Source organism: Xenia sp. Carnegie-2017, unplaced genomic scaffold (genome assembly GCF_021976095.1).
Source record: "Xenia sp. Carnegie-2017 unplaced genomic scaffold, XeniaSp_v1 HiC_scaffold_13, whole genome shotgun sequence".
Lineage (NCBI taxonomy): Eukaryota > Metazoa > Cnidaria > Anthozoa > Malacalcyonacea > Xeniidae > Xenia > Xenia sp. Carnegie-2017.
The window spans coordinates 7,432,494-7,458,133 of record NW_025813436.1 but is presented as its reverse complement, the minus strand read 5'-3'; the positions used below and the strand labels follow the sequence as shown (position 1 = coordinate 7,458,133).

The 25,640-nt window shown below is 34.5% G+C and overlaps 6 protein-coding genes across 9 annotated transcripts; 3 read left to right on the top strand and 3 right to left on the bottom strand.

The window, feature by feature from the left end:
* Nucleotides 1-52: 52 nt before the first annotated feature.
* LOC124447723 lies at nt 53-4,718 on the top strand. Its single transcript, XM_046998705.1, has 4 exons — nt 53-312; nt 2,758-3,048; nt 3,477-3,800; nt 4,019-4,718. The coding sequence occupies exons 1-4, from the start codon at nt 252-254 to the stop codon at nt 4,513-4,515; spliced, it is 1,173 nt and encodes a 390-aa protein (XP_046854661.1). The 5' UTR covers nt 53-251; the 3' UTR covers nt 4,516-4,718.
* Nucleotides 4,719-7,181: 2,463 nt separating this feature from the next.
* LOC124447707 (protocadherin Fat 2-like) lies at nt 7,182-14,122 on the top strand. Of its 2 annotated transcripts, none has more exons than XM_046998692.1 (12): nt 7,182-7,650; nt 8,002-8,151; nt 8,712-8,881; nt 9,270-9,396; nt 9,494-9,667; nt 9,960-10,389; nt 10,877-11,363; nt 11,974-12,258; nt 12,752-12,839; nt 12,910-13,113; nt 13,457-13,550; nt 13,806-14,122. In XM_046998692.1, the coding sequence occupies exons 1-12, from the start codon at nt 7,188-7,190 to the stop codon at nt 13,930-13,932; spliced, it is 2,799 nt and encodes a 932-aa protein (XP_046854648.1). In that variant the 5' UTR covers nt 7,182-7,187; the 3' UTR covers nt 13,933-14,122. The 2 variants fall into 2 exon arrangements, with proteins under 2 accessions (XP_046854648.1, XP_046854641.1); XM_046998685.1 differs by having other exon boundaries at nt 13,412-13,550.
* Nucleotides 14,123-14,479: 357 nt separating this feature from the next.
* On the bottom strand, nt 14,480-16,782 carry LOC124447732. 3 transcript variants are annotated; one of them, XM_046998726.1, is made up of 3 exons: nt 15,549-16,782; nt 15,291-15,405; nt 14,480-15,185 (listed from the first exon to the last, which is right to left on the bottom strand). In XM_046998726.1, the coding sequence occupies exons 1-3, from the start codon at nt 15,608-15,610 to the stop codon at nt 14,823-14,825; spliced, it is 540 nt and encodes a 179-aa protein (XP_046854682.1). In that variant the 5' UTR covers nt 15,611-16,782; the 3' UTR covers nt 14,480-14,822. The 3 variants fall into 3 exon arrangements, 1 of the variants encoding a protein (XP_046854682.1); XR_006948812.1 differs by having other exon boundaries at nt 14,480-15,405; XR_006948813.1 differs by lacking the exon at nt 15,291-15,405.
* A 1,075-nt stretch (nt 16,783-17,857) lies between these two features.
* LOC124452251 (polyadenylate-binding protein 4-like) lies at nt 17,858-20,920 on the bottom strand. The gene is made up of 7 exons (XM_047002837.1): nt 20,334-20,920; nt 19,926-20,238; nt 19,463-19,697; nt 19,131-19,395; nt 18,793-19,034; nt 18,405-18,718; nt 17,858-18,260 (listed from the first exon to the last, which is right to left on the bottom strand). Exons 1-6 carry the CDS (start codon nt 20,527-20,529, stop codon nt 18,455-18,457), a joined length of 1,515 nt encoding a protein of 504 aa, XP_046858793.1. The 5' UTR covers nt 20,530-20,920; the 3' UTR covers nt 17,858-18,260; nt 18,405-18,454.
* Nucleotides 20,921-21,613: 693 nt separating this feature from the next.
* On the top strand, nt 21,614-23,264 carry LOC124451966. Its single transcript, XM_047002566.1, has 3 exons — nt 21,614-22,236; nt 22,399-22,559; nt 23,135-23,264. The coding sequence occupies exons 1-3, from the start codon at nt 21,730-21,732 to the stop codon at nt 23,262-23,264; spliced, it is 798 nt and encodes a 265-aa protein (XP_046858522.1). The 5' UTR covers nt 21,614-21,729.
* LOC124451988 (SET domain-containing protein 4-like) lies at nt 22,853-24,995 on the bottom strand (the record flags this gene model as incomplete). Its single annotated transcript, XM_047002587.1, has 3 exons — nt 22,853-23,979; nt 24,202-24,652; nt 24,745-24,995. Coding segments are annotated over 3 exons (1,284 nt in total), but the record flags the coding sequence as incomplete, so codon positions are not given.
* Between the last annotated feature and the right edge of the window lie 645 nt (nt 24,996-25,640).

Below are 25,640 nucleotides of genomic sequence, written 5' to 3'. Positions count from 1 at the left end.
TAGAAGGAAACACTAACCATTTTAATTTAATAGGATTGATCCGTTTTATCTGCTGTTCATAATTCACTCACTTTCACGAGTTCTGAGCCCGCAGCAAAAACTCATGCAGCATTATGACGAGTGATATGCTAATGACTACGTGCAATAATTACGTGCTAGAAAGAATATATACATATTAACAAAAGTGCACAATTTGGAGCAAGTTCTACGTTTGTTAAGGACGTTGGAGGAAAAAAGACAAATTCATCAATATGGCCGTATTGATGGAGTCAGCTCTTCTGTTTTTGATCAAATGTCTTGTGCACAGTCATGGTAAGTAAATTTGATTTCGTGTAAATGATCAAAATGTTCAGACATTAGTCGCAACGTCCTTAGTCATGTTACCACCACAATCATATACATTGTTATTGTTTCGAGATCGTCTTCAGTATTTTATAATAAATACAAATGTTCGCTATATTCTACAAATCTATTTTAGTTGGTGTTTTAAAAAGCTATTTGTTATTGTGAAATATGAAATCCAAGCTGTAAGCCTGCCTGTGACGAGTTTTTTACATGAAATTAAGTAAATCAAAAATATTCTCATTTACAAGATTTTCAAAGAACATTTCGTTATTATTGAATAACGAAACACATCCTTATGCCCTCTTGGTCGACATGAACGCTGGTAACTCAATCGACATAAAAAATTCAGACGCGAGTGTTTGAAATATGACACACAAAAAATATATTTAATACACAGCTTGTAACTTTAAATAACTCCTGCTCTCGTCAAACTATACATCGCAGCATAGAATTGTTCTTATAGGGACAATATTCTAACAGTTTTAGATACACATAAACTTCAACTTGTGTCGTAATAATTTTGAGACGACGTATTGACTTGTTATATATATATAAACAAATATTAAAAATATCTAGCCCCAGGTGTTATTATTAGAAAGAATTTGTCTTTTGCGAAAAGAATTGCTTTCTTACTCAGAAACACAAAACACTTGCATTCATACAGTAGAGAAACGTTAGATAAATATAATTTGGATATCAGCGTCTTCCGGGAGAATTGCGTTGCTCAGCGCTTTTTGTTTTTATCATGTTTTATCGACAATTTTTTCTTACAATACGTAAAAATTGTATTTGAAGGAAACATAGTATAGCTATAACAGCCAGCTTTCAAAGCAGTTGGTCTGAAGTATATTAATTTAACAGAAAATTTTCGTAATAAGATGTTGAAGTAATTATCTCACTTTATAATGACGTCATTTCATTACTATATTATGCATACAACAGTATAAATTTCTGTATTGTATGTAGAAAGTGCTAAATGCCAGCAAAGTTATACAATGAATATGAGAATCATAATAATAATAATAATAATAATAATAGTATAAGTATAGATAATAAAAGCATAACAACAACTGATAATAATGTAATATTTGCACAAGGTCCTGCTATACACATTAAGTGCCATTGTTTGCATTCTCTTCTGAGAGAATGCTTTGATTCCACAGCAAAGCTAAAATTCACTCGCAAAAAGGATCTGACCAATCCTTCTTGCATGTTAAAATTAAAAGTTAGCTCTAATGATATGCTTTTTTGCATAATGCATTGGAAAGCCACGAACCTTCCATGTATGTGGATTGTGGAAATTTTGTTCATTATAAAATACTCATGAAATGATGTATAAATCAATGCAAGCTGACTTACAACATTATTTTCATTGAAAATTATCATATACCAAATTTCTTCTCATGTAAGACTAGCTTAAATTACACGCAGCCTTCTGATGTATGCCATGTCAATTTTTATAGAAATAAAAACAAAATTCTCCCTCTGGCAATTACCCCTTCCCTTTAAAAGTGGTGTTACAATATTTATTAAAAAACCTTAACCAATTTTGTTCACATATCTGTTGCTAATATTCAATAACAATAAATATGCAGTATAGTGCATTTTCTCACTCATTCTCTATTTGAAGTCACAGTAAAGCAGTTTTCTATTTTGTGTTTAATTTTTCATTCACAGTTATTGCTACTATTTTTTTTTGTTTTATCAATTTTTATTAATTTTTTTTACTGAGACTTCGCTTGCAAATCGGCACCTTCATCTATACACGACTTTTCACAGTCTTTCCACCTTTCAAATTCTTTTAAGAATTATCACCCCTGCGTGTATCAAAGGACATACAATACCTGTAGAATTACTGAGATCATGCACTATTCAATGAAGGATTTTGTTGCTCATTAAAACCAAAGCAAGGAATTTATGTATGAAAATGAGTTGGCCATTTTTGCAAAACTGAATGCTGTGCACATTGATGGACAGAAGACATATTTTTATGTTTACAAAATTATTTCAAAGTAATGTTTACCTTAATATAGATTCCATAGATGTATTTAAACGTTGAAATCCAGTGCACAATACAAGAAAACTTTCTTCACAATTCTTATTTTGCGAACTTTTTAATTTTTTTACTGTTGTATATTTCTGAAAGAAAAATAACAGCACGCTGATTATAACGAACCGGGTGTACAAATTGACGTTGCAAAAAAGGCTTTTTTTAGAGCCAATTGAAAGTAAAACAACTAAACTAAATAACTTTGTTTTCTTATATACTTAAAAGAACCTTTTAAAAGAATATTAGATTTTGTGTAAATATGACATATTATCTCTGCTGACGTGATGAAAATGTAAATTGCAATTGCTGTGTCGTAAAATTTTCATTCACACGACAATAACAATAATACTTACTCGTTGCAGGGCAAGAAGCAGGTTTATCCATGGTATTAGAGGATGATCAAATCCTGCACCCATATTCATACACTGTCACCATTGGAAACTGGTCGTTAACCAGTAACCCAGGTCTTTACTCTAACCTGTTCAATAAGAATGATAACTCGAAGTTTCATATCCCAAGATCTGGAGTGTACTACGTCACGGCCAACCTGATACTTGAAACAAAAAATAGGCTGTCCTATTACTATTCCTGGTGGAGACGCTACCGTCGTAGTATAACCCTTCATGGGGAAATTTATCTACGCAGTAGCAATGGTATGTATATATTACGTTTTGTCTTAAATGTCTGAAAACACAAGGCTAACTGACCACGACACGAAGCCCTTACATTGTTTTTCATTTTGATCATTCTTTTATTTCATATTTTTCAATTTTTTTTTCTGTTTGTTCACATAATCCTTTCTTAACTTTAAAAACTGGGGAATTAAAAATAGAGAAAAATGAACACGAATTTTATTGTAATATGCATCAAACTTTGCAATTTTATGGCGTTCTACACGAACCTAGGAACGCGAGCATATGAATAGAAAAATTTCAAAATATTTTTCATAGAGTCTATATGAAATTGACTGCTAGATATAGGCCTTGGATTTGATGCACAGAAAGAATAACACAAAGTGATTTCGATACACAGCAAAACTTCAGCGTGATTCATAATTTATTATTGGTATTCATCGTTTCAGGCGATTACATTCGATACAAGAAGAGAATATCGACATATGTAACAATGAAACAATACCAAGAAAAAAATCTCCATATTTCTGGCTACATTCAACTTGAACAAGGTTGGGAACTTTCTATAAGACTTTATGACGGATATCGATGGAAAAAAACGGTTAAAGCTGGAAGTACATTGTCTATATCTTACGCGAGTTCATCGCATTTATTTCCGGGAGTTTTGTTAGCAAGTAATTACGAATATATTTATCTTCGTTCACCTCAATACTCTTCTTTTGTGAATGAATGGAGTGAAATTGATGAAGGAAGCTCGTTTAACTCCACCGAAGGTTGGTTCATCTCTCTTTTTTCATTAATTTAAATAAGTGTTAAAATTTTTGTAAGATCCTGAATGTTAAGGTATTCATCTTTTATGAGTTTGAAACCATAATTATCATGTTAGAAATTTGGATTCTTTCTTGCCTCTTCAAGTCTTCTGTAATTGCAAGAAACTTGTTTATCTAACACCATTCATGTGTACCAACTTAATCTAAACTTCTCCTCTTAGGTAACATAATGGTTTTTCACGATGGTTTATATCACATCCTCGTCAATCTAAACGTTCGTCGTTATATCTCCGACGAAACACTGAAATTCGGCGTCATTTTGAACAACAAGACAACTGTAATTGAAAAACAGGTGAAAGTCGATGTGTCAGGATATGTAACCGTTATACTTGAAGAAATACTTTTACTTAACGAGAGAGATGTTGTTTCCATAACAGTGTCTAGTCCCAACAAACGAAACGAAAATGTCCGTGTACAATCATCTTCGAAATTTTTCATCTTTTCCAAAGGTGAATTTTTGACATCCATACCTGCGTTATCCGTTCAATATAAATCAAATGACAAGACAGAAGCAGCCAATACCTATATAACTTTGAATAACTGGGATACGTCATTTAGTCAAAACGGGATACGCCACTTCAAAAACGTTGAGTTAAAGAAAGGAAATTTGTGGCGCCGAAGACTGGAATTTATCAACATCTTCTTCAGTTATACTTGAGTAATTGCTCTACAATGAGCGCTAGATTATCTATAAGACACCAAAGTCAAACCCGTTTCCATTCAATCACTCCGAGCGATATAAGATTCAATAACGAAGTCAAGATTGCACATTACAGAATTCCATGTTGCTTCATTTAAAAGCGAATGACATTTTGAAAATTGAACTTAAGTCTAAAACAAGATTTAAAATACTACCAAAAACAATGTACCAAGTTGTTTACAACATCCGTCATTCTCTTTGGCCAGCGGCAATATTTGACATGAGTAAAAGATTTCACTTTCATTCAAACTCAGGTCCATCAAAGGTAAGATATACATTTAAAACTTATTCATTGAAAACTTAGAGCAATTGACAAACAAATTGGGTAACTTTACCAAAATATATTACTAAGGGTCTTGTCTACCCAAAATAGTCATTTTATTATTGACATGACCCCAAGAAAAGAATTGAGTTTAATTTGAGAACATCAAAGAACTAACAGTTAGGCAGTGTCGACTAATGTTGAAACTTTCCATAAATTGATTTCCATCGCAGCTAAAGAGTTGGATAATGTTGAAAACTAGATAAGAGTGAGAGAAATGTGGCGGGACAGTTTCAACTGTTTACACCAATAAAATCCCTACGACACGTTCTCTACAGATATAGCGGATACTATTATATTAATATATCTTCTTCCATAGATACGAGGATGGGCCATAAAAATTGAAGGCAATTGGAATGATCATTTTTTCGATTCAAACAATGAAACAGTGACAATAACTAATCCTGGTCTTTATATTATCTCTTACAACTTAATTATAAACTGTACTACAGCGGGTGGACAGTTGATTTCGGAGGTTGTACTGGATGATTCTACGATTGTCGAAGGTGGAAAGTGCGTACGCGGAAACGTTCCATTGACTTTCACATGTACAGCATCTACTCTGTTATACCTGAGTGAAAAACAAAATCTGTCTATTCAAGTATCAATGACTGAAAGTCAAGGGAAGCAAACTGTTTATGTCAAGGATCATAGTCGCTTCACACTCGCATTGCTCAGCGATACGCGGTCACATCCTGCTTTTAAAATGCAATTATTACCATTCACTCATGTGACCAAAGCAGGAAAGAAACAAACGGTGTCTTTGTCCAATCACGGTATCCCAAATGTCAATTACTTTAGAAGTGGAGCAATTTCTCTCAATTCTGCAAATAGCTTCACCAACACTGATGGTGGTTATTATTTGCTAAGTAACATTCAGTTTAGTCAAAAAAACGACGGTAAAATTTCATCTACAGTTGGTTCAGACGTTAGTAGTATCATATATAGCAAGGATCACAAGAAATCCAACTTTTCCATGACAGGATCAGATCTTACTCTTGACAAGCCGTTTTATTTCAATGTCACTGCCCAGGCGGGCACAACTGATCTCAAATGGCAATTGAATCATGGTAGTGTCGTGTCCGGACTACACCTTGGTAAAAATCAATCGTTAACTGCTATCAAAGCACAACTTAAAACGAGTAAAACGTTGTTATGCTCAGAGGATTGGACTTCAGTAGATTTCCTTAACTGGAAGAAACCCGTAATTCCATCGAAAAATCTGGGACATATCACATCAACAGGCATTCACTTGATGAAAGGTGGTTTTTATCTCGCATCACTCAACTTTGCCGTGCATTCAAACACTAGTAACACCATTATAAATGTAGGTGTATTTATTGACCAGCAGTTGATCTTAACCGGAAATGAAACAACCCCAAATGATGGTAGTTTCAGTATCTTCCTTGATGGTGTTTTGGATTTAAGAAACGGTCAGCATATCGGTGTTCAAGTGATGTGTAGCCAACCGACGACTGTAACTTACGCCGAAGGTGGTGGAGTATCATTATTTAAAGTAGACGAAACACAGCCACGTCCGAGCATGCGTAGAAGAATGCACAGTTACTCTTATTATAGAAATCGAAAGGTCAGACCTTTCTATGCATCCTCCAGTCAAACAAAAGGAAATTTTGAACAATTTCAAGATTATATTACTAGAAACGGTTGGCGTTTTAAAACTGTCAGAAGTGGTTTGTATCTAGTAAGTATTGTAGGCTCAGAGAATAGTTACGCCAGAAGTTATGAGGTTGCGTTTTCCATTCCTGCAAATGCTTCTGGGGAAGCAGCTTATTCGCTGGTCAAATGTTCGCCATTATATTACATTTCTAATTCAGCTAAACGTGATAATTCTGTGATGGTGACGGGCATTGTATCTCTACAGAAAGAACATAGTTTTGGTCTATTGTATAAAAGTAGCTATTCCTATTACTCCTATTACTACTATTACTCAAGCCGAATGTACATGGGTGTGCAATACCTTGGCGAAGAAGAAACCTCGAGCGGTTTCATGGCTACCTTACAAAAAGACATCGTTTTAAACAGCGGAAAAACTTCAAATAATAATATTTGGTCGTCTGATTCATCGTGTGGACGATACACCACCGCTGGTACCATGCATTTTAAAGAGCATGATGTTTTGTACAGCGGTTACTATATTGTTTCAATGAACGTAGTGTTGCATAATCAGAAACACAATAACTTTCGTTTTTGTTTCACTATCAATGGCAAGCCTATACCAAAAGTAGGTGCAAAGGATTTAAACCTGGGATGTTTTTATGAACAGCTGGCTAGCAACAAAAATAGCTCGATGAGTGGAACAGAAATATTATATTTAAAAGAGAACAGTAAGTTATCTGTGGAATGGTTTACCGATGAAGATCTTACAATTTCAAAGCGTTCCAGTTTCTCAGTGTATTACCTGGGCACGTCTGGAGGTATTCTGGGTTTCAACTCCGTGTCCAATGCTGTTAAACTAGAAAAGCTGCCAAGTTATTCAAGGCACCATTACTACTATTATTATTACGATAGCAATGACAATTATAATCAGTTTAAGGTGACAGGTTGGATAACATCTCTTTCAAAATCACCCATGGTTTTCCAGACACGTACGAGATTTCCGGTCGAAGATCTATTTATTGCTCCGCGCAACGGCATCTACATGGTCACGACAAAACTTCACGTTCAAAACGACGTCGTTTTAGAAGGCACCTGTCACGTAAAACTTCAAGTTTCAGTCGATGGCGATGTTTTAGATTTCGTCCACAAGAAAGGTATGAAAATATTGTCGTATTGGAAAAGTTATTATAAATAAGGCAAAAGCTACCATACAACGTTAGAATAATAGGTTACATTTTGGTAAGGTCGCTAAATAATTCCATGAAAAGGCCCAACGAAGAAGCATGGAATGAGATGAAATAAAAGTAAAGTTCTATCTTCGATTCATCTACTCATTTCGTAGTAAGGAGTTCTAAGAGTTTTTTCCACTTTTCCAAGATTCCTGTCACAAATAAATTGATTCTTGACGTCATATGACGGATCGCTATTGTGCGTCAAAGATAATACCAAGTATTTGCACTTTGCTTTTGCCAAATTATCGCGACAAAAATATTTTTACTCTTTAGAGTTGAATCAGTCATTGACTACCTTAACCATAACGACATCGTTAGAGTTGGAGAAGTGGCAAGGTGTTGCTGTACATTTTAGTTATGATCGAATCTACTGTCAAAACATTACAGTATTACCAGGTGGTGTCTTTTCCGTCATCTATCTAGGTAAGATTGAATTGTGGATGCATGATTAAAAGATTATCTCTAGGAAAATTATATCTAGGGATTATGTAGGGATGGTTATATCTAGGGATTATGTAGGGTGGATTATGTAGGGATGGATTATGTAGGGATGGATTATGCAGGGATGGATTATGTAGGGATGGTTATATCTAGGGATTATGTAGGAATGGTTGCATGATTAAAAGATTATTTAAAGGATATGATATAGAAGTTTCATCAGAAGATTTGAAATGATGGCGAGTTGTCTTGTCGTATTCTGGATTAATGCCAGCACATAAAAATGACTCAAGTGACGAATTTTGAGGTTGTTGACTTTGTGCAATATGAAGTGTGAGTTATTGCTTCAAAGTAAGATAAAAAGTGAAGAAAATGAGATATTGAACTTGTAGAAAAATGAGAAAATTGAGATATAGATGTATAAAAATGGCGGCCAACAGAAAAACATGATTGAGAAAAAGTGCTAGGTGTTGAGTAATACAAAGTTGACTTACATGAAGTAGCTAATATCTGTTGTAATATGTCAAATAACTATCCTTCACCAGACAGTGCAAAACAAGAGTTCACATTGTGGCCAAATCCCGGTCCACATATCGTAGAATTCCCAGCCGAAGCTACGGTATATGTGCGTGAAGACAAACGTACCTCATTGGTCAAATGTCGAGCTGTAGGAGACTCAGAAAACATCAAGTATCAATGGAAAACTGGCGACGATGTAAGTCAAATGAATTGATCTTACTCGCTGAAACCTTTATCAAACTTAGTTAAAATTTTATCCAAGCATGTACTTTATTCTAGTACGGCGATAGAGTACTTCATTCTAGTACGGAGACAGAGTACTTCATTCTAGTACGGAGATAGAGTACTTCATGGTACTTAGATTTTCTTTGGAAAAACTGTCATCGTTTTATTTTTATGAAGATACCTGTAACAGTCTTTTCTAACAATGATTTTCCTTCAATGTTTCTAAGTCTTTCCTTTGTTCTTATTCATATGATTCCTTATGCGATGCTAGACTCCTCATGTTTATGGCTTTGACTGGTTCTTCATTAAAACCATTTTATCATGGGTATACATTATAACCAGATAACTTTTCCCTTTAGAAAATCCTTGGTGAATCTAGCACATTGGACACCACGAAAATTGGTCATAACTCCAACTATGTAAAATGTGTAGCAAATATGAATGGGTTACTGGAAGAGTCCAAATTTATAACCGTCGTATCCATTGGTAACTAACTAAAAATGACGTAATCAAACACATAATTTTAGAGCAACTACAAACACACCGGTAAATAATTCTGAGAAAATAATTTACATAATTTTAGATCCTACAGTCCAGTTCACAGATACGTACAGCAACAGAATATACTACTTACCAGAGAAGAATGAAACCCACCAAACAGGTTATGAAAATGTGATGGAATTTGGTGTAAAAGAAAATAAGACTAGTTCCTATTACTGGTACTGGACGAGAAAAATCCGTTGTTCTATAACGAAAGGTAAAAAATGTAATGTGCATTTTAAGATGTAATCCTAAAATCATTTTTTGTTTCTTTTTTGTGCTTTACTTCATTGAAGTCTGCTTTAATAAGGAAATTGAATCAATGAATGTGAAAGAAATAACATACTCATTTTTATAAGGTTAAATAGTTGGAAGGTTAAATAGTTGGAAGGTTAAATAGTGGAAGGTTACTTTGTCAAATGTTGTTAGATAAAGTCGTAATTGTTTGTAGTTGTTGGATAAAGCATTATGCTATCATCCTTTTTGTTTTTATACTCATTTTTGTTTAGGCAACATGAGTACTTTCTTCATTTCAAGAAAATATTCTTACTACAGCGGTGGTGATGGCGAATTTTTTACGCTTCGCGCTAAAGTTGAAAAACTTGATCGCGAAGTCCACGACAAATACGTACTCGAAATAACTTGTGTGAATACGGAGTACACAGATGCACCGTCAGCGGTAACTAACATTACAATAGAGATCCTTGACTACAATGACAACGTTCCTGTGTTTGAAAAAAAGATATACTCCAAGACGATTTCAAACAACATCAAACCAGGAGAGGAAATAGTTCAAGTGATCGCAAACGACGATGATATAAAGGAAAATGGCAAGATATCTTACAGTTTGAAACTTGACAGTAATAGTTACATATTTACCATCGATAAGCATTATGGATTTATATCGCTGAAAGCAAACGAAAAATTAACTCAAAGATCGTAAGTTTCCTAGAATGTTGTTGGGTTATATGAAAATCTTTCTAATGATAAAAATTTCTTAATGGCTTAAGAGTTTACTTCGTGTGTGAAAGTAACAGTGTACCTTTATTACAAATAAATATAGAGTGTGTACACTTTATATAATATTTCTATGATGGAAAGATTTGATTTTTTAAAGCAAATGTTTGAAACGCAGTGTTACACATGAATTTTTTTCTGAAATGGTATAAAGCAATGTCTTGGTTCGAAGGAAAAAATAATAATACCTTGTTGAAAAAATGTGGACACTTTTCTCAAACATGAAGTTAGAGCATGTGCAAAGAAAACTGCACTCATAACTTAACTTGTCCCTTATAGTCGAGGATTGTGACTAGCCACTTAATCTGATTAGGAAAGCGGGAGAGATTGTGACTAGCCACTTAATCTGATTAGGAAAGCGGGAGAGATTGTTTAACGATTAACTGATTCTCTGTGTGTACAATTTCAGATATCGACTAACTGTTATCGCTACAGACCAAGGAAAACCACCTCGCAAAGCTTTCGTTACTGTTGTACTCGATGTTCAAGAAGGACCCGTTACGGATAATAACTATCCAGTATTTTACAAACATCAGTACGAAGCCCGGCTGTACGTGGGCGTACCAAAAGATACATACGTTACAACAGTACGTGCTCATGACCCAAACACATTTGATGATCTGCAAATAAATTACTTCATGTTGCCAAGTGGTTTAGAGAATTTCAAAGTTAACGAAAGTAACGGTGAGATCACCACTAAAAGAAAGCTTACGGAACGACAATATGATTTTATGGTTGGTGCTGAGTACAGTAAACGGTCAACACATATGGAGAATGGATTTTACAATACCACAAAAGTTGTTGTTTATGCAAACTACCTTGATACAACAACTCCTCGTTTTACGAAGCTAATATACCATGGTAAAATGAAAGAAGATAAAAAAGTTGGAGCCATAGTACGTAGAAATATTTTACATTTTTTTGCATTAGTGCAAGTAACAGTAAGAATTGATGTCCGTTTACACGATCCGTTTTGTTGAATCCGATTTTGTCAGATTAAAAAAAACGGATCACGTGAACACATATAAAGGGAGCCTCTGACTATTGGATCCGTCAGTCTGAAAAATAAGATGGAAATAAAACTCGCTCTATTTTTATCCAAAAAGATCAAAGAAAGCCGACTAACACCATTCTTCATTCTCAAAGGTTTATTTAAACAAACGACTTTTCTACCATGAGGTATTTTCCACCACCTGCGTTGGCGACGACGAGCAATATAAACGGTCAATTGACAATGATAATGAAGAAAATTATTTAAATCCCTTCAAATCCCTTCAAATTCTTTAAATCACCAAAATACAACCAAAAATGCATTCTATTGCTAATTTCGATGTTTTAGGAAGGGTGCCCCATGTGTCTTACTACGCTTCTGTACTTTCTGGTCGTGGCAAAAAAATAAGAGGCTAGCAAAAATGTTTGTACTTTGTAGTTTTATACTAAATATATGACTACGTTTCTTACCTCCCATACAGTGAAATTTTTCACAATGTTTTGAATTTGTTTTAGCTCAATGTCCGCGTGAAAGCCAATTATAACAACAAGAATGTTCAGTACTCTCTATCTGAAAATGAAAAAATGTTTGAAATCGATGGGACATCTGGAGAGATAACCTTAGCAAAGCCATTGGACTATGAAAAACGAAAACTTCATTTTTTCACTGTGACTGCCTCATCAAGTGATGTGAATCATGTGAAGAAAGAAGGTTTTTCTATCGTCGTCGTTCACGTTCTTGATGTCAATGATAACGCACCGATTTTTAAATCGTATCCGCGTAAAGCCGACGTTACACTGGTAATGTTTCGTTAATTTTACACTTGTTTTTCACACGTGACGTTGGTAATGTTTCGTTAATTTTACACTTGTTTTTCACACGTGACGTTGGTAATGTTTCGTTAATTTTACACTTGTTTTTCACACGTGACGTTGGTAATTTTTCTTTAGTTTCACTCTTGTCTTTCACACGTGACGTTGGTAATGTTTCGTTAATTTCACTCTTGTTTTCACACGTGACGTTGGTAATGTTTCGTTAGTGTCACGCTTGTCTTTTACACATTAGTTTACACCGGTAATGTTTATGATTATTTTTACACTTGTCTTTCACATGTTCCACTTGTAATGTCTATTTATCACACATTACAATGGTAATGTTTTGTTCGTTTCGTGAATACTTTGTGCTCAAAATGAAAAATCACAAGAGTCTTTCCGAATGGTTTTCCTAAGTTGATCTTCCAACTTGATTTAATACGCATTTCATTGTATGACCATCGCTTTATAAATGTTCCAGGGACAAGGATATCAAGAAATTGGTCGAGTTTATGCGACTGATGAGGACGATGGAAAAAATGGAAAAGTCGGATACTATTTAGCTCATGGTAAGATGCAGATACAGTACAATGGAACATGCTCAATTTATATTTTAAGCACATCAATTTTATTTTGCAGATTATAATGGTCTATTTTCCATTAACACTACCAATGGAAGTTTGTATTTTAATGGTGGACAGTTACTGCAAGTTGCTGACAGTTACTTGTATACTATTGTAATCGCAAGGGATGAAGGAAACCCTTACAATGAAAGTGCAGTGTTAATTCATGTTACTCTACATAATCCGACGCCACCCACGACTGTAGAACCACACTCTAATGGTAAGTTTGTAGGATGGGTAAGTGTGTGTTAATATGGAAGCATTTTCATGACTTAAATAGGAAGTGGGGAGGGGGGTACACACGTAGTATATAATGAACACACTGGACAAACGTTCGGTTGATACAGAGGGTACACACGTAGTATATAGTGGACACACTGGACAAACGTTCAGTTGATATAGAATAATACTTCAGGTGAGTAAAGTTTAAAAAGCACTAGCTGATGATTTCAAGCAAAAATGTAGCCTTTGTTGACTTTAACATTGTGCATATGATACAAGAAGGAATTTTGATTTAGCAACAGAACGTTCAAATGTTTCAACTTTTTCAAATGGTTCAAAAGGTTCAAGTGGACACAACAACACAATACTCATTGTTTCTCTTGTCGGAGGAGTTGTTTTCTTGATAGCATTGATTTTGGGCTTTGTTTTTCGCAAGTAAGTGCTTTAATATGATATGATTGTTTGAAAAATATTTTTGCAAAGATTCTTTTCCTCAAATTTGACTGTATTCTTAAGTTTTGATTGCCATCGAAGAGTCCTAATGAAGTTCTTTTGTTTGAGTTAAATCATTGTTTCCACATTTTTAAAATTTATAACCATTTAAAGACCTGTATCGAGGCTACTAGGCTGTTCAAAGATAAAGCAGAGATGTTGATAAGTACTATTATAAATCCTTAATCCATTATTTAGGAGGTGTACATCCAACAGACAGGCAGCTACAGCTATGACATATATCCACCTACCACCAGATGAAGAGGATGAAGAATTATTGGATGTTGAAGGGTTCATGAAACAGGAAATAACGAGAGAAGGCTGAGCCTAATCTCATCTGCATCTGACGAAAACTTGTTAAAAAATCAATAACCTTAATGAAGTTTTTTTGGTATGATGTTTAACATTAAGAACATTAATTAACTTCCATAGTTTAATAATTAATTTGATTAGGCGTATGCAAGAAAAAACTCCGTTGTTGAGCAGTTGAATAAAAATAGACAAATGAAAAATCATATTTTCTTGTGAACTTCAATTGTCAAGAACAAGCTTTCCGCAAAGTTGATTGCTAGAATTTAGATTATAATTTGTTTTGTCGAGGGTTTCGTTGTATGAAACCCTTGTAACTGAAAAATAAAAGACCTGCACCATTTTTTACTTTCTATTTTAGCATATTTAACAATATTTTTCAGTTTTGACGTGCAGGGAAAGTTACTGTAAAGTTACTAATTACTTGGCAAGACACTAACTTTTCACAGGTGAAATTCCTTCCGAAAATTCCTTTTTCGTGGTTTTGTTTATAAGTTGCTGATGTTATTTCATTTCAATTTTTTCAAAATTGTTTTTGAGATTACGAAGTAAAAGCGACATGATTTCAATGAGGTTTTTTGATGGTATATATATTAAAAATGAATGTACAATCAAAAATAAAATAATGCTTTAAATAACTATATACATGCAAACTGTGCAAATTAAATAACAATTGAAGAAGCTAATTGAGGGAAAACAGTTAATTACATTTCAATTAAAAGAAAAGATGTTTGAGTCTTTTTACTTCCATGTACTACCTTGCACCGTTAAAATGCAATTGATATCAATATCTAAGGAAAAGGGCAACTGTGATGCAAGGAAATATGTACATGAAGATTTTTTTGATTATCTACAATTGAAAAATACTATCTATATTATAAATTAATTTTTATCTATTAGGTTATCCTAAAATCTTTTCAGGCGATCCTTGCTCTTTTTTGAACCAATTGAAATTTGTTTGGCATTTTCTGTGTTTAATTTATGGCTACACTGTCCAGTTTTGTGATTTTCATCCACCCTGCACTGGCAGACACTGCAAAATACATGTTGGCATTTTTTACATTCCCACCATTCATCTGTCTTCTTGGAAGGTGACAGACAGTATGGGCATTTTATTCTTTCATATGTGTACAATAATTTTTCTCTGACTTCATTCAAATCAGTGGACACTTCTTTTGGTTGAGGTTTTCTAATATTGTCGTTTTGAGTGGACAATGGCTGTCGTTGAGGAACCGAGTTATCAAACTTTGTATGATAACCAAAATTTTCCTAAAGTGAGAAAAAAGGAAGTATAACACAAAAAACCTAAAGATGAAGAGAGCTTCCAAGCTGAATGAGTGCTAAACAATTACAATTTTTCACAGTAAATTATACCTTTCCCTTTTGTATTACATGTTGCTTTTGATTGGTGATATATTGTTCAAGCCTTGGAGATGCAATTTGATCTTTCTTGCAAACCTCCCTCCACAATTTTGACACCGATGCAACCCTGTCCATAGCATAATAAATCAGTTATCCAAATGCTTAATTATGTGAAATACGTCATTGATAATAGAAGCAAACAGCTCACTAACGCTCAAATTATCACAGTACAAGCCTAGTTTCAAAATTATTTCCACATTAAGCAATTACCTTAAAAGATCCCTTGATTTCAAATAGCTGAAGATCTGTTGGTAAATTAACTGGCAATTCATGATCTTAAGTTCTTTATAAAGTCAATTCTTTTAATACCCATACGCCATCCAATGATTTTGTTAGTGCAAAATGATATACGTGAATTTGTTAATAACATCTGAGAGTTGCTTCCATCAGCACATTTATCAAAATTTAGTTTTACCCTTGTCTTATCTGAGGGAGACAATGTTGCCTGATCATCAGTAGAACCATTGTCAATACAATCTTCTAGCTGGATGTTTGAACACCATTTTTCTCCATAATAAGAAATATTGTCCTTATTCTTTAACGGTTCTCTAGGCTCTGAATATGGCGTTAAGTAGACTGAACTGGCTTCAGGATGGTCAACTGTCGCCTCAGGAAACCATTGTTCATTTTCATATCGGCTGTAAGTCCTCTCGTGTGGTTTGCTGCTCATAGGTGGACTCATAAACGCAGAAGGAATATCTTCTGGCGATAGGCCTAGTCTTGAACGGCTTCTAAGCCTGCGTTTTGTAGCTATCGAATCATTTATGTGATGCAGCATCAATGACTCGCTTCTTTCACGTTTCTGATTCACTTCTAGTGTAGGTGGAGGACTCAAAGTCGCCGAACAACTGCTTTCAACAGATATGCCATGTTGCAAGGAGAGCGTCTTTCCGACAGGTGTATTCATATACATTTGCTCCAAAGATTGCGTTATATTTCCACTTTCGCTGGCAAAATTGTCTTCAGCCATTACAAAATACACGCTGTTTGTTTTTTTTATCTGATCTTTTTCTACTAAGCAATGTGTATATTATTCTTCTACAGTTTATGGTCGCTTTTCGCTTTTTTCAAAATATCACAAATCACGACATTTAGCCAATCATTTTCGAGATTGTTATAAATGAACCAATCAGAACGCAACGCTTATGCTGATAACCGCCTGCCACGAAGAAAGCCGGCTCAAACCGCGATAATCGAAGGGCACGTGTATGTGTGACAAATTTCGCGCGTTTCACATTAACATATTTAAAATTTATTGTGTTTATCTACCAACGCTTTCACCAGAAATTTGCATTTGTATGGTCTCACTAATGTACATCAAGAACAATTGATGCTCAAATTGACTCTCAAATTCAACATTAAACCTACAAGGCTCATTTCCCGCTCGACTTTACATCAGGTCATGATAATATGACGAAGTTGTATAGTATAAAGCAAATTCCGAAAAAGCAAGACATCTTGAGATTGTTATGTGTTACATTACAAAATGCAAAATATGCATCAAAACAAGACGAGAAGTGAACTTTAAATTTTCGACTTTATTTCAAAGTCATCCTCAGACAGAATGATATTTAAAACCATACATACACGTATATATTTGCAACGCATGAAATAAGTAAACGGAAGTAAGCAATAGAAATTAAATAGTGTGACATTTACAAAGGCAGAGTTGTTGTATTTCAAAAGGATGAATTGAAACTGCAGACTCGACTGGTATAAGGAGTATATTGTCATTTAAGAGAAGAGTTGTTATTCTTTGCTGGCCTTAAGTCCCGTGTTGAGAAAAGGTTTGTTATGTTTGATGAGTAGTGCTTCAAGAAAAGCAAGAATGTGGTAGTTGTTAGATTTGGTTGAGTGAAGTATTTTATAGTTGTTGAATACAAAGTTTTCTACAGGAGAGAGAGTTCTCTGGTTTCGTAGAGTCGCCAGGAATTGAGCGTTTTCGCACTCAGAGAAATGCTGGCCAACTGCACTAGAAGAGAGTCTGGTTGCATGTTCTCTGAGCCGTACAGACAGGCATCTTTGTGCCATGCCGATGTAGGTTTTACCACAGCCAGGGCAAGTTATATCGTATACGAGATTACTGCGAGAAAGTGAAGGAAGTTTGTCCTTGTTAGAGACAAAATAGGACAGTTTTTTATTCAATTCATCCTTTTGAAATACTACACCTCTTCCAACTCTGCCTTTGTAAATATCACTACTTAATTTCTATTGCTTACTTCCGCTCACTTATTTCATGCGTTGCAAATATATGTGTATGTATGGTTTTAAATATCATTCTGTCTGAGGATGACTTTGAAATAAAGTCGAAAATTTAAAGTTCACTTCTCGTCTTGTTTTGATGCATATTTTACAATCTCAAGATGTCTTGCTTTTTGAATTTGCTTTATACTATATTTCTTTAAATTGTCGGCTGGTCATGGTTTATGATGAAGTTGTTTTATGAACATTTAATACCCCATTGCCTCAAACTTGTTTTAAGTATCTTTCAGCTTCTCTACAATACTAAACACACAAAGTTGAAGAATGTAATTTACTGTAAGAAATTCCTTTAACAAGAAGAAATTCAAAATAACAGTAATGTACGAGTAAAATGCAAAGAAAACAAAACGTCATGTCCATGTAATTTTCTAGAATCATTTTTCCCAATTCTTATTTCTTAGTTTCCTGTGCAGACTGCTCTCTGGCTTGATGAGCTTGAAGGACAGAAACAGCTTCTTCAACCTTTGCAGCAAGAGCATCACGGAATTCCAACATGTGAAGCAATTCACTATTGTCAATCTCCAACAGCATGCCTGTGATCTTACCAGCAAGATCTGGATGGGTTTGTTGAATGAGTGGAAAGAGGCGCTCTCCTAACATCTGCTTTTGATCTGCAATAGATGCTTGAGCTAAAACAGTTGGGTTCAATACATCTGGTCCCTATGAAAAAATACAAATTATTTCAGAAACATTCACATAATACTCTAAACAATGATGGAACAAGAAAGCAAATGTTGTGTTTTTACTGGTAAAAAGCATATAGATAAATTATGCAATAATAATATACAAAAAGCTTCTACTCACAGAAATAGCAATACTAGCACTTGCAGCAGTTGCATTACCCTGAGCTTGTCCTACACCAGCTTGATTAATGGCAGGCTATACTTTTGGTTGCGTGTGCCTGATGCAGATGGAGCTCGCTGTCCACTTAAGCCAGCCATGTTGGCACCACCACCGGGAGCAATACGTGACTGCTGTTGGTTAATTGGACGTGGTGGAGCTCTAGGCATTCGAGGACGAGTCATCATTGCACCAGGATATCCTGGAGTGCCACGCACACCTTGATTAGAGAATCTAGGACGAGGAACTTGGGCAGGCAGGAAGGCTGGTCGTTGGCCCTAATAAAGTTTTCACATTTTACATGAATACATGAAGAATATTTAAGATTAAAAAAGAAAAAACATATACATACAGTTGGAAATGGTGCCATGGCAGGATAAAATCCACCAGTAAACATTTGACCAACTGGTTGAGTCCCTTGAGGAATCATCCTACCAACACGTTGCATGTGCTGGGCAGCTAGCTGTGCCTGACGCTCTTCTTTACGTTGTGCAAGAGCAACATAAAGTGGTTTAGTCATCACAATCTGACCATTTTTTTCTGTAACAGCCTTTGTGGCTTCCTCAGGTGACTGGAAGCAAACAAACCCAAAACCTGAAATACATTGTTCATTTTAAAAAAAAATGAGGATAAATTTAAATAATTCCTTCTAGTAAAAAACATCAAAAAAGTTGTAAACATAAGTTGGACCTTTGGAGTTGCCTTTTTCATCTCTCATCACTTTTGCACTTGTAATTGTTCCATAGCTTTCAAATTCTTTCCTCAGACGTGTATCATCAATGGATTCCTCGAGGTTCTTAATGTATAAGTTAACCCCTTGAAATTGAATATTCCTTTCCATCTTCTGTTGCTGGAAGCGTCGCCTTAATTCTGCCTGTCTTTCAGACTTCTTCTGAGCACGTCCACAATATAATATCCTACCATTCACCTCTTTATCATTTATTTCTTCAACAGCCTAAGACAAATGAATATGTCCATATAACAAGGAAATAACTTTAAACAACATGTACACAAGATATTACCTTACTAGCATGTTCTGGTTCTGCATAACTGACAAAGCCAAAGCCTCTGCTTTTGCCATCTTCAGTTCGCATCACTTTCATGCTTTGGATCTCACCAAACTTTTCAAAAAGATTCTTCATGTCTTCATCTGAGAAATCCTCACCAAAATTCTTGACATAAACATTGGTGAATTTTCTTGGCGCATCACCTAGCTGATCTATACGTTCCTTGCGAGACATCCATTTACCGACAAACCTGATAAAAATTGAAGTCTCATTGGCTTATTCAATAATCATAGAAAGTAATGTACATCAGTTCAACATTAGCAATTCGTGTAAATTTCTTAGACACCATTAGACACACCCTAATTGAACAGTCCCATACTACTCCCAACACGTGCATCAAAACATCCTGAAGTCACCCTGTTTTGTCTAAAAGTTAACTCAATAAAGCGGCTAACAAAAACAAAAAAAATTCACCCACACTTTCTTGTCATTCAGCAACATGCCGTTGACTTTCTCGATAGCTTCATCAGCCGCTTCTTGTGTCTCGAAATGGACATAACCAAAGCCCTTAGAAACTTCATTCTCATCCAACGCAATTTTGCATGAAAGGATGTTACCAAAAGCACTAAAAGTGTCGTACAGAGCCTTGTTGTCGATCCCTTTATCCAAATTTTTTATGAAGATATTTCCAACACCAGATCGGCGCAAAGAAGGATCTCTCTGACACCACATAATACGACATGGCCGTCCTTTGATAGGTTCAAAATTCATGGTATCCAACGCTCTTTCGGCTGCAAAATTTACCAAAATATAGCATATCTTGTACACATAGAAAAATGGGATACAATATCTTGCACAAAAAAGGCCTCCATAATGTATTACATACCATCTGCCGATTGCTGGAAGTTGACATAAGCATAGCCCAAAGAGCGACGCGTTGCCAAATCACGACAGACACGAATCGACACAACAGGACCGGTTGCACTGAATTTGTCGAAGAGAACGGCTTCGTTGACATCAGGAGCCAAATCTCCAACATAAAGCGTAGCCATGGGATAGTTATTCGGAGCTGTAGCGTTCATCTTTTTGATAAATTGTGGGTTGGCTTTTACTTTTCGACTTTCAACACGTTAACGTTGAGGTTGATACAATTTGTACTTTTTTTTCCTTTTTTAAACAATTTTTCGATTTTTTTGGTTTGTTTTAAATTTCTGTTAGTCGTGGCTAACAATTTTAATATTTTATAGTTTTTTTGGTTTGTTTTTCTTTTAAATTCAACGATTTGTCCTAAATAAATGACGCTAACGTAAAAATGACAACGCGTGAATGGCCGAAAATTTGCAAGGGAAGTAAATCAAGAAGTGAGTCCCTTAAATATTGGCATGGCATCCCCTATGTTAAAAATTATTCGCATTGATTGGTCAATATCATGGTCAATCAATATGGCACACACATACAACGTGTATATATGAATTAATACATAAATTTTATATTAAAAACAGAAAATTACAATTTCAAACAATGTAATCCAATTAATATCATGCCAAATACAATATTTGACATAACTATTATGGAAATAGTAGGCATGCCGACCGTTCGTTCTCCCATGTACTTTTTAATAATAAATTTGTGCTTTATCAACTATGAAAGTTGATGAAAAAGTTAGAACAGATTATTGAGAAAAATCAGAAAATAAATTACTTAGTTTTAGATTTAATTATTTAGTGATCTCTATAAAATGATGTTTCTGCTAATGATGGTGCTAACAGATTGAAAGAAATTAAAAGCTCCAAGATTGCAAAATGAGACATTGAGCTAACTGTAAAATGTATGTGATCTAAACAGTTGGCTTACATACTTTTTAAGGAACTTTTGGAGCTTTTCTACTTCCTTTAACTTCCAAACAATAAAAAGTAAAGTATGGAAATGAAAAGCTCTTAGATTTGCATAATTTTGGTACAACGAAAACATTTACTATAAACCGTTTCTTACGAAAACCAAATTTTTAAGAAATCGAACGAAATCCGTTGATAAGAGTACAAGGACCACTGTCGTTTTAATCCGTTCTTTTTCAACATATATTCATAATATTTGCATGCGCATTAAAATGAAGCTTAGACGTTTACTTACGCAACTAATTAAAATACATTTGGACTCCAGAAATCAAACAGCAAACTCAAAGAACATTCAATACAAACTCAGTGATGTTTGCTAACATTGATTGACTTGGTAGAAATATTTGTCGGTAGCTTAGGAAACCGTTATCGAAATGTCATTTAATAATGGGCTGTAATGCTTCGACTGAGAAGAATTCTTTAACAAAACCAAATGAAAGTACACAAAAAACAATACGTGTCTCTGAAGAAACAGTCTTGGAAAACGATGTAGAGAAATTTGTAACATTGAATGAAGCAAATCAAGTACCTAACGATGCAAATAAGAGCACCGATGGACAATTAGTTTCACCAAAGGTATCTTTAGAGATTTTACATCCGACACCACCTGTGAGCAAACAGAAAAAAAAGAAATCCAACAGAAAGAAGTTGAAGCAAGTAACGGCATGGAGTAGAAAAAGTACAATTGTCGAAACAGATTTTCTAAAAGATTTGAGATCACAAAGAGGGCAAAATAACCCATTTTATGAACAGGAATACGAAAAAAATGAAGTAGATGAGAGCGCAAGACTTGAGGGAGACGACGATAGCGGCATGGCTATTGATGATGAAGAATCTTTTGGTGACGTACTTATCGATGATTTGTCGAATGAAATATTTAGTGATCGCAAGAATGTATGTGTTTCTTAAAATGATAAATATGATCTGATTAATCTTATAATGATACCTTGTTCGAGCAAAAAGACTGCGGAAGTAATAATCTGTTAATGGTGACTGTTTATTCCTTTCATTTATTTAGTCATAGATGCTAGAGTTATTCTTCTTAAATTTTTCAAGGGAGGAGCTGATGAAGAATGTTTTGATGTGACAAAGATAATTGACGTTGAGAAATTCCGAGCCGCGAATAATGCTTACATAGAAAAAAATGATGCAGAAAAAGTTAATAAAGTCGATTTGAATTTTAAAACAAGCTTCACAAGAACTCGAAGACAAACCAGGTAAGATTGAAAATGAAAAATACTGCGGCGATTAATGATGACATTTCTCACAAATTCTTCACTCTCCCTTAATCCAATTCCCCGGATTACGTCCAACCATTTACTTAAAATGTGAATATTTTCGTGCTTGTCAAATGCAATAATTTTGGAGGTATCTATCTAGATAAGTAATCATGTTGGATCTGTGTTTTTTGAAACTCAAGATACGAACCATGATAACCTCGCGTCTTTTTCATAACTTGTCAAGTAATGCCTTGATTTAAGCATTAAAAAGAATAATACCCAACATAAGATACTATTGACATGTGAATACAACATGACCAAATTCATTTTTTTTAATCCTGCACGCTCCAGGAGTTTGATAAAGAAAACATGTAAAGATGCAAAATCACTAAAATAAAGTTCAACAATCCATCATCTTTGTTTTCATACTCCACAATAACACATAAAGAAAAATTTTCTAATAAACTGCAACTTACACTAAATGTATGTGAACTGCAAACAAAGCAAATCTCAATTTTGCCAACTCACGCAAGTAATAATGATCAAAACAGTTATTTTCGCTATTCTTACAGATTTCATGTTAAGACATCGCCAGAGAATGAAGACTTATATAATGATGATGATAAAAACTTAATAATGAGCATCGAGAAGGAATATTTGACCAATGAAGACAATATTTTACCAGGACAAATCATCGACTGAAAGAATTTGGTAATATTATTATAATCATTGCAATGAACACCTAACATGGCTGTGTTTATACTGAATCCATTCCTCCTAAAATAAATTGTCCTTTCTGAAATATGGCAGATAGTTTTATGATTTCATGATTTCTTTAAGAATTTATTAATGATAGACTGCATTCCACAAGATATTTCTCTTCTTCTAAAAGTGTGACCAGGATTTTCATTTGTTCAGACAAACAATTGCCCTTTTTGCCATAATTTACAATTTTGGACAGATCATTACTGTACTTGTTTAAAACAAGATCAAGTAAGTCAATCAAAATTCGTCTTTTCAATGTGTCATTTTCATTAGGAATGCTCTCGATGTTTAAACCGGATGACTCTTTAAGTTTTAAATCACTCAGCACCAGTATTTTCAAGGCTGCATTTAAACTCCATGATATGCCACTTATTGTGCAAAAATATGTTCTTTCAAGATCATATTTTTCAATCATATCATATTTATGTTTTGATATTTTGCTTTTTGTATGTTTTTCTGTGATTTTGTACAGCAGTCTTGGCAAGATACTCACACAATTATGGATGTTATTAGAAATGATGAATCCATATTCTAACCATAATTTTCTGTTATTGTGAGGACCATAATTTATAAATACTTGCTCACCTTTCTTGAATCTTGTTCTTGTGTAAATTACATAGCATTTGTCAGTTTCTGAGTACCCTGCATCAACCTACATGACATGCAACAGAGTCATTGAACTGAATATATGAAACTGGAGTGCTACATAACTCCCCCCAAACATGCAAATACAGGCATGCTTACCTAAAGGTGGCCTTACAGTTATATTTAATTCAATGAACTGAGTTGAACAATGTACATGTTTGTACTTAGTATAATAGATCATTAAATAAACTTACTTCAATAGGTGAATTACAACAAGTAAAAATTTTACCTCCACACAACAAGAATGGTTCAAAAGATCCAGCAATGGTGCTAAACAACATGACATTTTGTCCAAGTAAAATGCAGACTTAGTCTTTGCAGAGTCATTCATATGAACAGATCTTGTATTCACAATGTTCCATGCCCAAATTACATGATCGAAGTCCAACTTCATGCCATTCAACACAGTTGATGTTGAGATAAAATTCTTTAATGTTAAATAACATTTCCGAATATTTTTTAAATGCATCTGTCCATGATCAAAAAAAAAGTCAGGGCATTGATGGAGTTCAACGCCAAAACATGATGGAGTATTGAAGGTCAATGGTAGCATAGATATATAAGGAGCCCAAAATGATTCTTTACCAAATGACCGTTCAAAAATCAAAAATAAGCATAATACATCCACTGTTGAAAGTTTGTCAGCTTCTGGTTGATTGAATAAATCAGGATGTAAACACCTAAAAAAATATAATTAAAAGGAATTGGTGAGTTGGGTTGTCCATGAAATAAAAATAATTTTGAAAAGTTTTTTTAGAACAGTCAAGCATACCTTAAAGTTTCAACGCTAAACAAAAGGCTTTTGGGAACAGATATTAATAAATCACCAATGTTTATACATTTTGTTGCCATAAGCCCTCTCCCTGTAGATGAGAATGAAGCTGGTTTCATACTCGGACATAAAACACCATTTTGTTTTGCCCATTGAAAAAGGTTAATGTACTCCTCGTAATGAGCCAACGAAAAAGGAGAAAGAGCTTGCTGCTCGCCTTTTTTATGTCTTTCCCGCCAAGTACGACCTTTCTAGACATTAGCAAAGTAAAAACAACTTGAATTTTCAAATCAATTTCATTGACGCGGGTTCGCTACCACGACCACAATTGGTCGTGACTCGTCCTCGTGAGTTTTGCCACTGGCCGCGCTCAATTCCAGCTTAGAAGGTCTGGGAAAGAGTAAAATGAACATGCTGAAAAACCACTCACTTTAAATATAGATAAACAATGTCAGAAGAAAAATCAGGTGAACAATATATTGATGAAAATTTCGAATGCGATGCGCCACAATGGTATGATTTGGAAAACTTAAAAGACAACAATGAAAATTGTTCTAGTTGGTAAGATGTTTTGAATACAAGTACATTAATATGCAGAGCAGATAAAAATTTATAAGCACAATTTTTTTATTTGTACTATTTTTTACGCACACCTTGGACAACTAAATGCAAGCAACAATGAAACATAATACCCTCATAAATCGTGTAAAAATGTAAATGCTTACTACGTTAATAAAAGTTGTCGAAATAAAAACTTTTAGTGATGAATACAAGTGGTGGTGGTCAGAGAAATGCTACATAATGCCATCACCAGAGATGACCAATTCTACACAACCAGTTGTCAAACCAAAGAAGAACGATAATAGATTATCTGTGGTTTCCATGGAAGAGAAAAA

Bases quoted from the DNA above. Each gene is read 5' to 3' on its own strand.
- LOC124447732 (XM_046998726.1), bottom strand. From the start codon at position 15,610: ATGAATTGCCAGTTAATTTACCAACAGATCTTCAGCTATTTGAAATCA. The intron at 15,406-15,548 runs GTAATTGCTTAA...TGCTATGGACAG, and splicing joins AAATCAAGGGATCTTTTAAG to GGTTGCATCGGTGTCAAAAT. The intron at 15,186-15,290 runs GTATAATTTACT...TTCTCACTTTAG, and splicing joins ATGTAATACAAAAGGGAAAG to GAAAATTTTGGTTATCATAC.
- LOC124447707 (XM_046998685.1), top strand. From the start codon at position 7,188: ATGAGTGGAACAGAAATATTATATTTAAAAGAGAACAGTAAGTTATCT. The intron at 8,152-8,711 runs GTAAGATTGAAT...ATCCTTCACCAG, and splicing joins CTTTTCCGTCATCTATCTAG to ACAGTGCAAAACAAGAGTTC. The intron at 11,364-11,973 runs GTACGTAGAAAT...AATTTGTTTTAG, and splicing joins ATAAAAAAGTTGGAGCCATA to CTCAATGTCCGCGTGAAAGC.
- LOC124447723 (XM_046998705.1), top strand. From the start codon at position 252: ATGGCCGTATTGATGGAGTCAGCTCTTCTGTTTTTGATCAAATGTCTT. The intron at 3,049-3,476 runs GTATGTATATAT...TCATCGTTTCAG, and splicing joins TTATCTACGCAGTAGCAATG to GCGATTACATTCGATACAAG. The intron at 3,801-4,018 runs GTTGGTTCATCT...TTCTCCTCTTAG, and splicing joins CTCGTTTAACTCCACCGAAG to GTAACATAATGGTTTTTCAC.
- LOC124451966 (XM_047002566.1), top strand. From the start codon at position 21,730: ATGGGCTGTAATGCTTCGACTGAGAAGAATTCTTTAACAAAACCAAAT. The intron at 22,237-22,398 runs GTATGTGTTTCT...AAATTTTTCAAG, and splicing joins TATTTAGTGATCGCAAGAAT to GGAGGAGCTGATGAAGAATG. The intron at 22,560-23,134 runs GTAAGATTGAAA...CTATTCTTACAG, and splicing joins AGAACTCGAAGACAAACCAG to ATTTCATGTTAAGACATCGC.
- LOC124452251 (XM_047002837.1), bottom strand. From the start codon at position 20,529: ATGAACGCTACAGCTCCGAATAACTATCCCATGGCTACGCTTTATGTT. The intron at 20,239-20,333 runs GTATGTAATACA...TAAATTTTGCAG, and splicing joins CTTCCAGCAATCGGCAGATG to CCGAAAGAGCGTTGGATACC. The intron at 19,698-19,925 runs GTGGGTGAATTT...AATTTTTATCAG, and splicing joins TTGCTGAATGACAAGAAAGT to GTTTGTCGGTAAATGGATGT.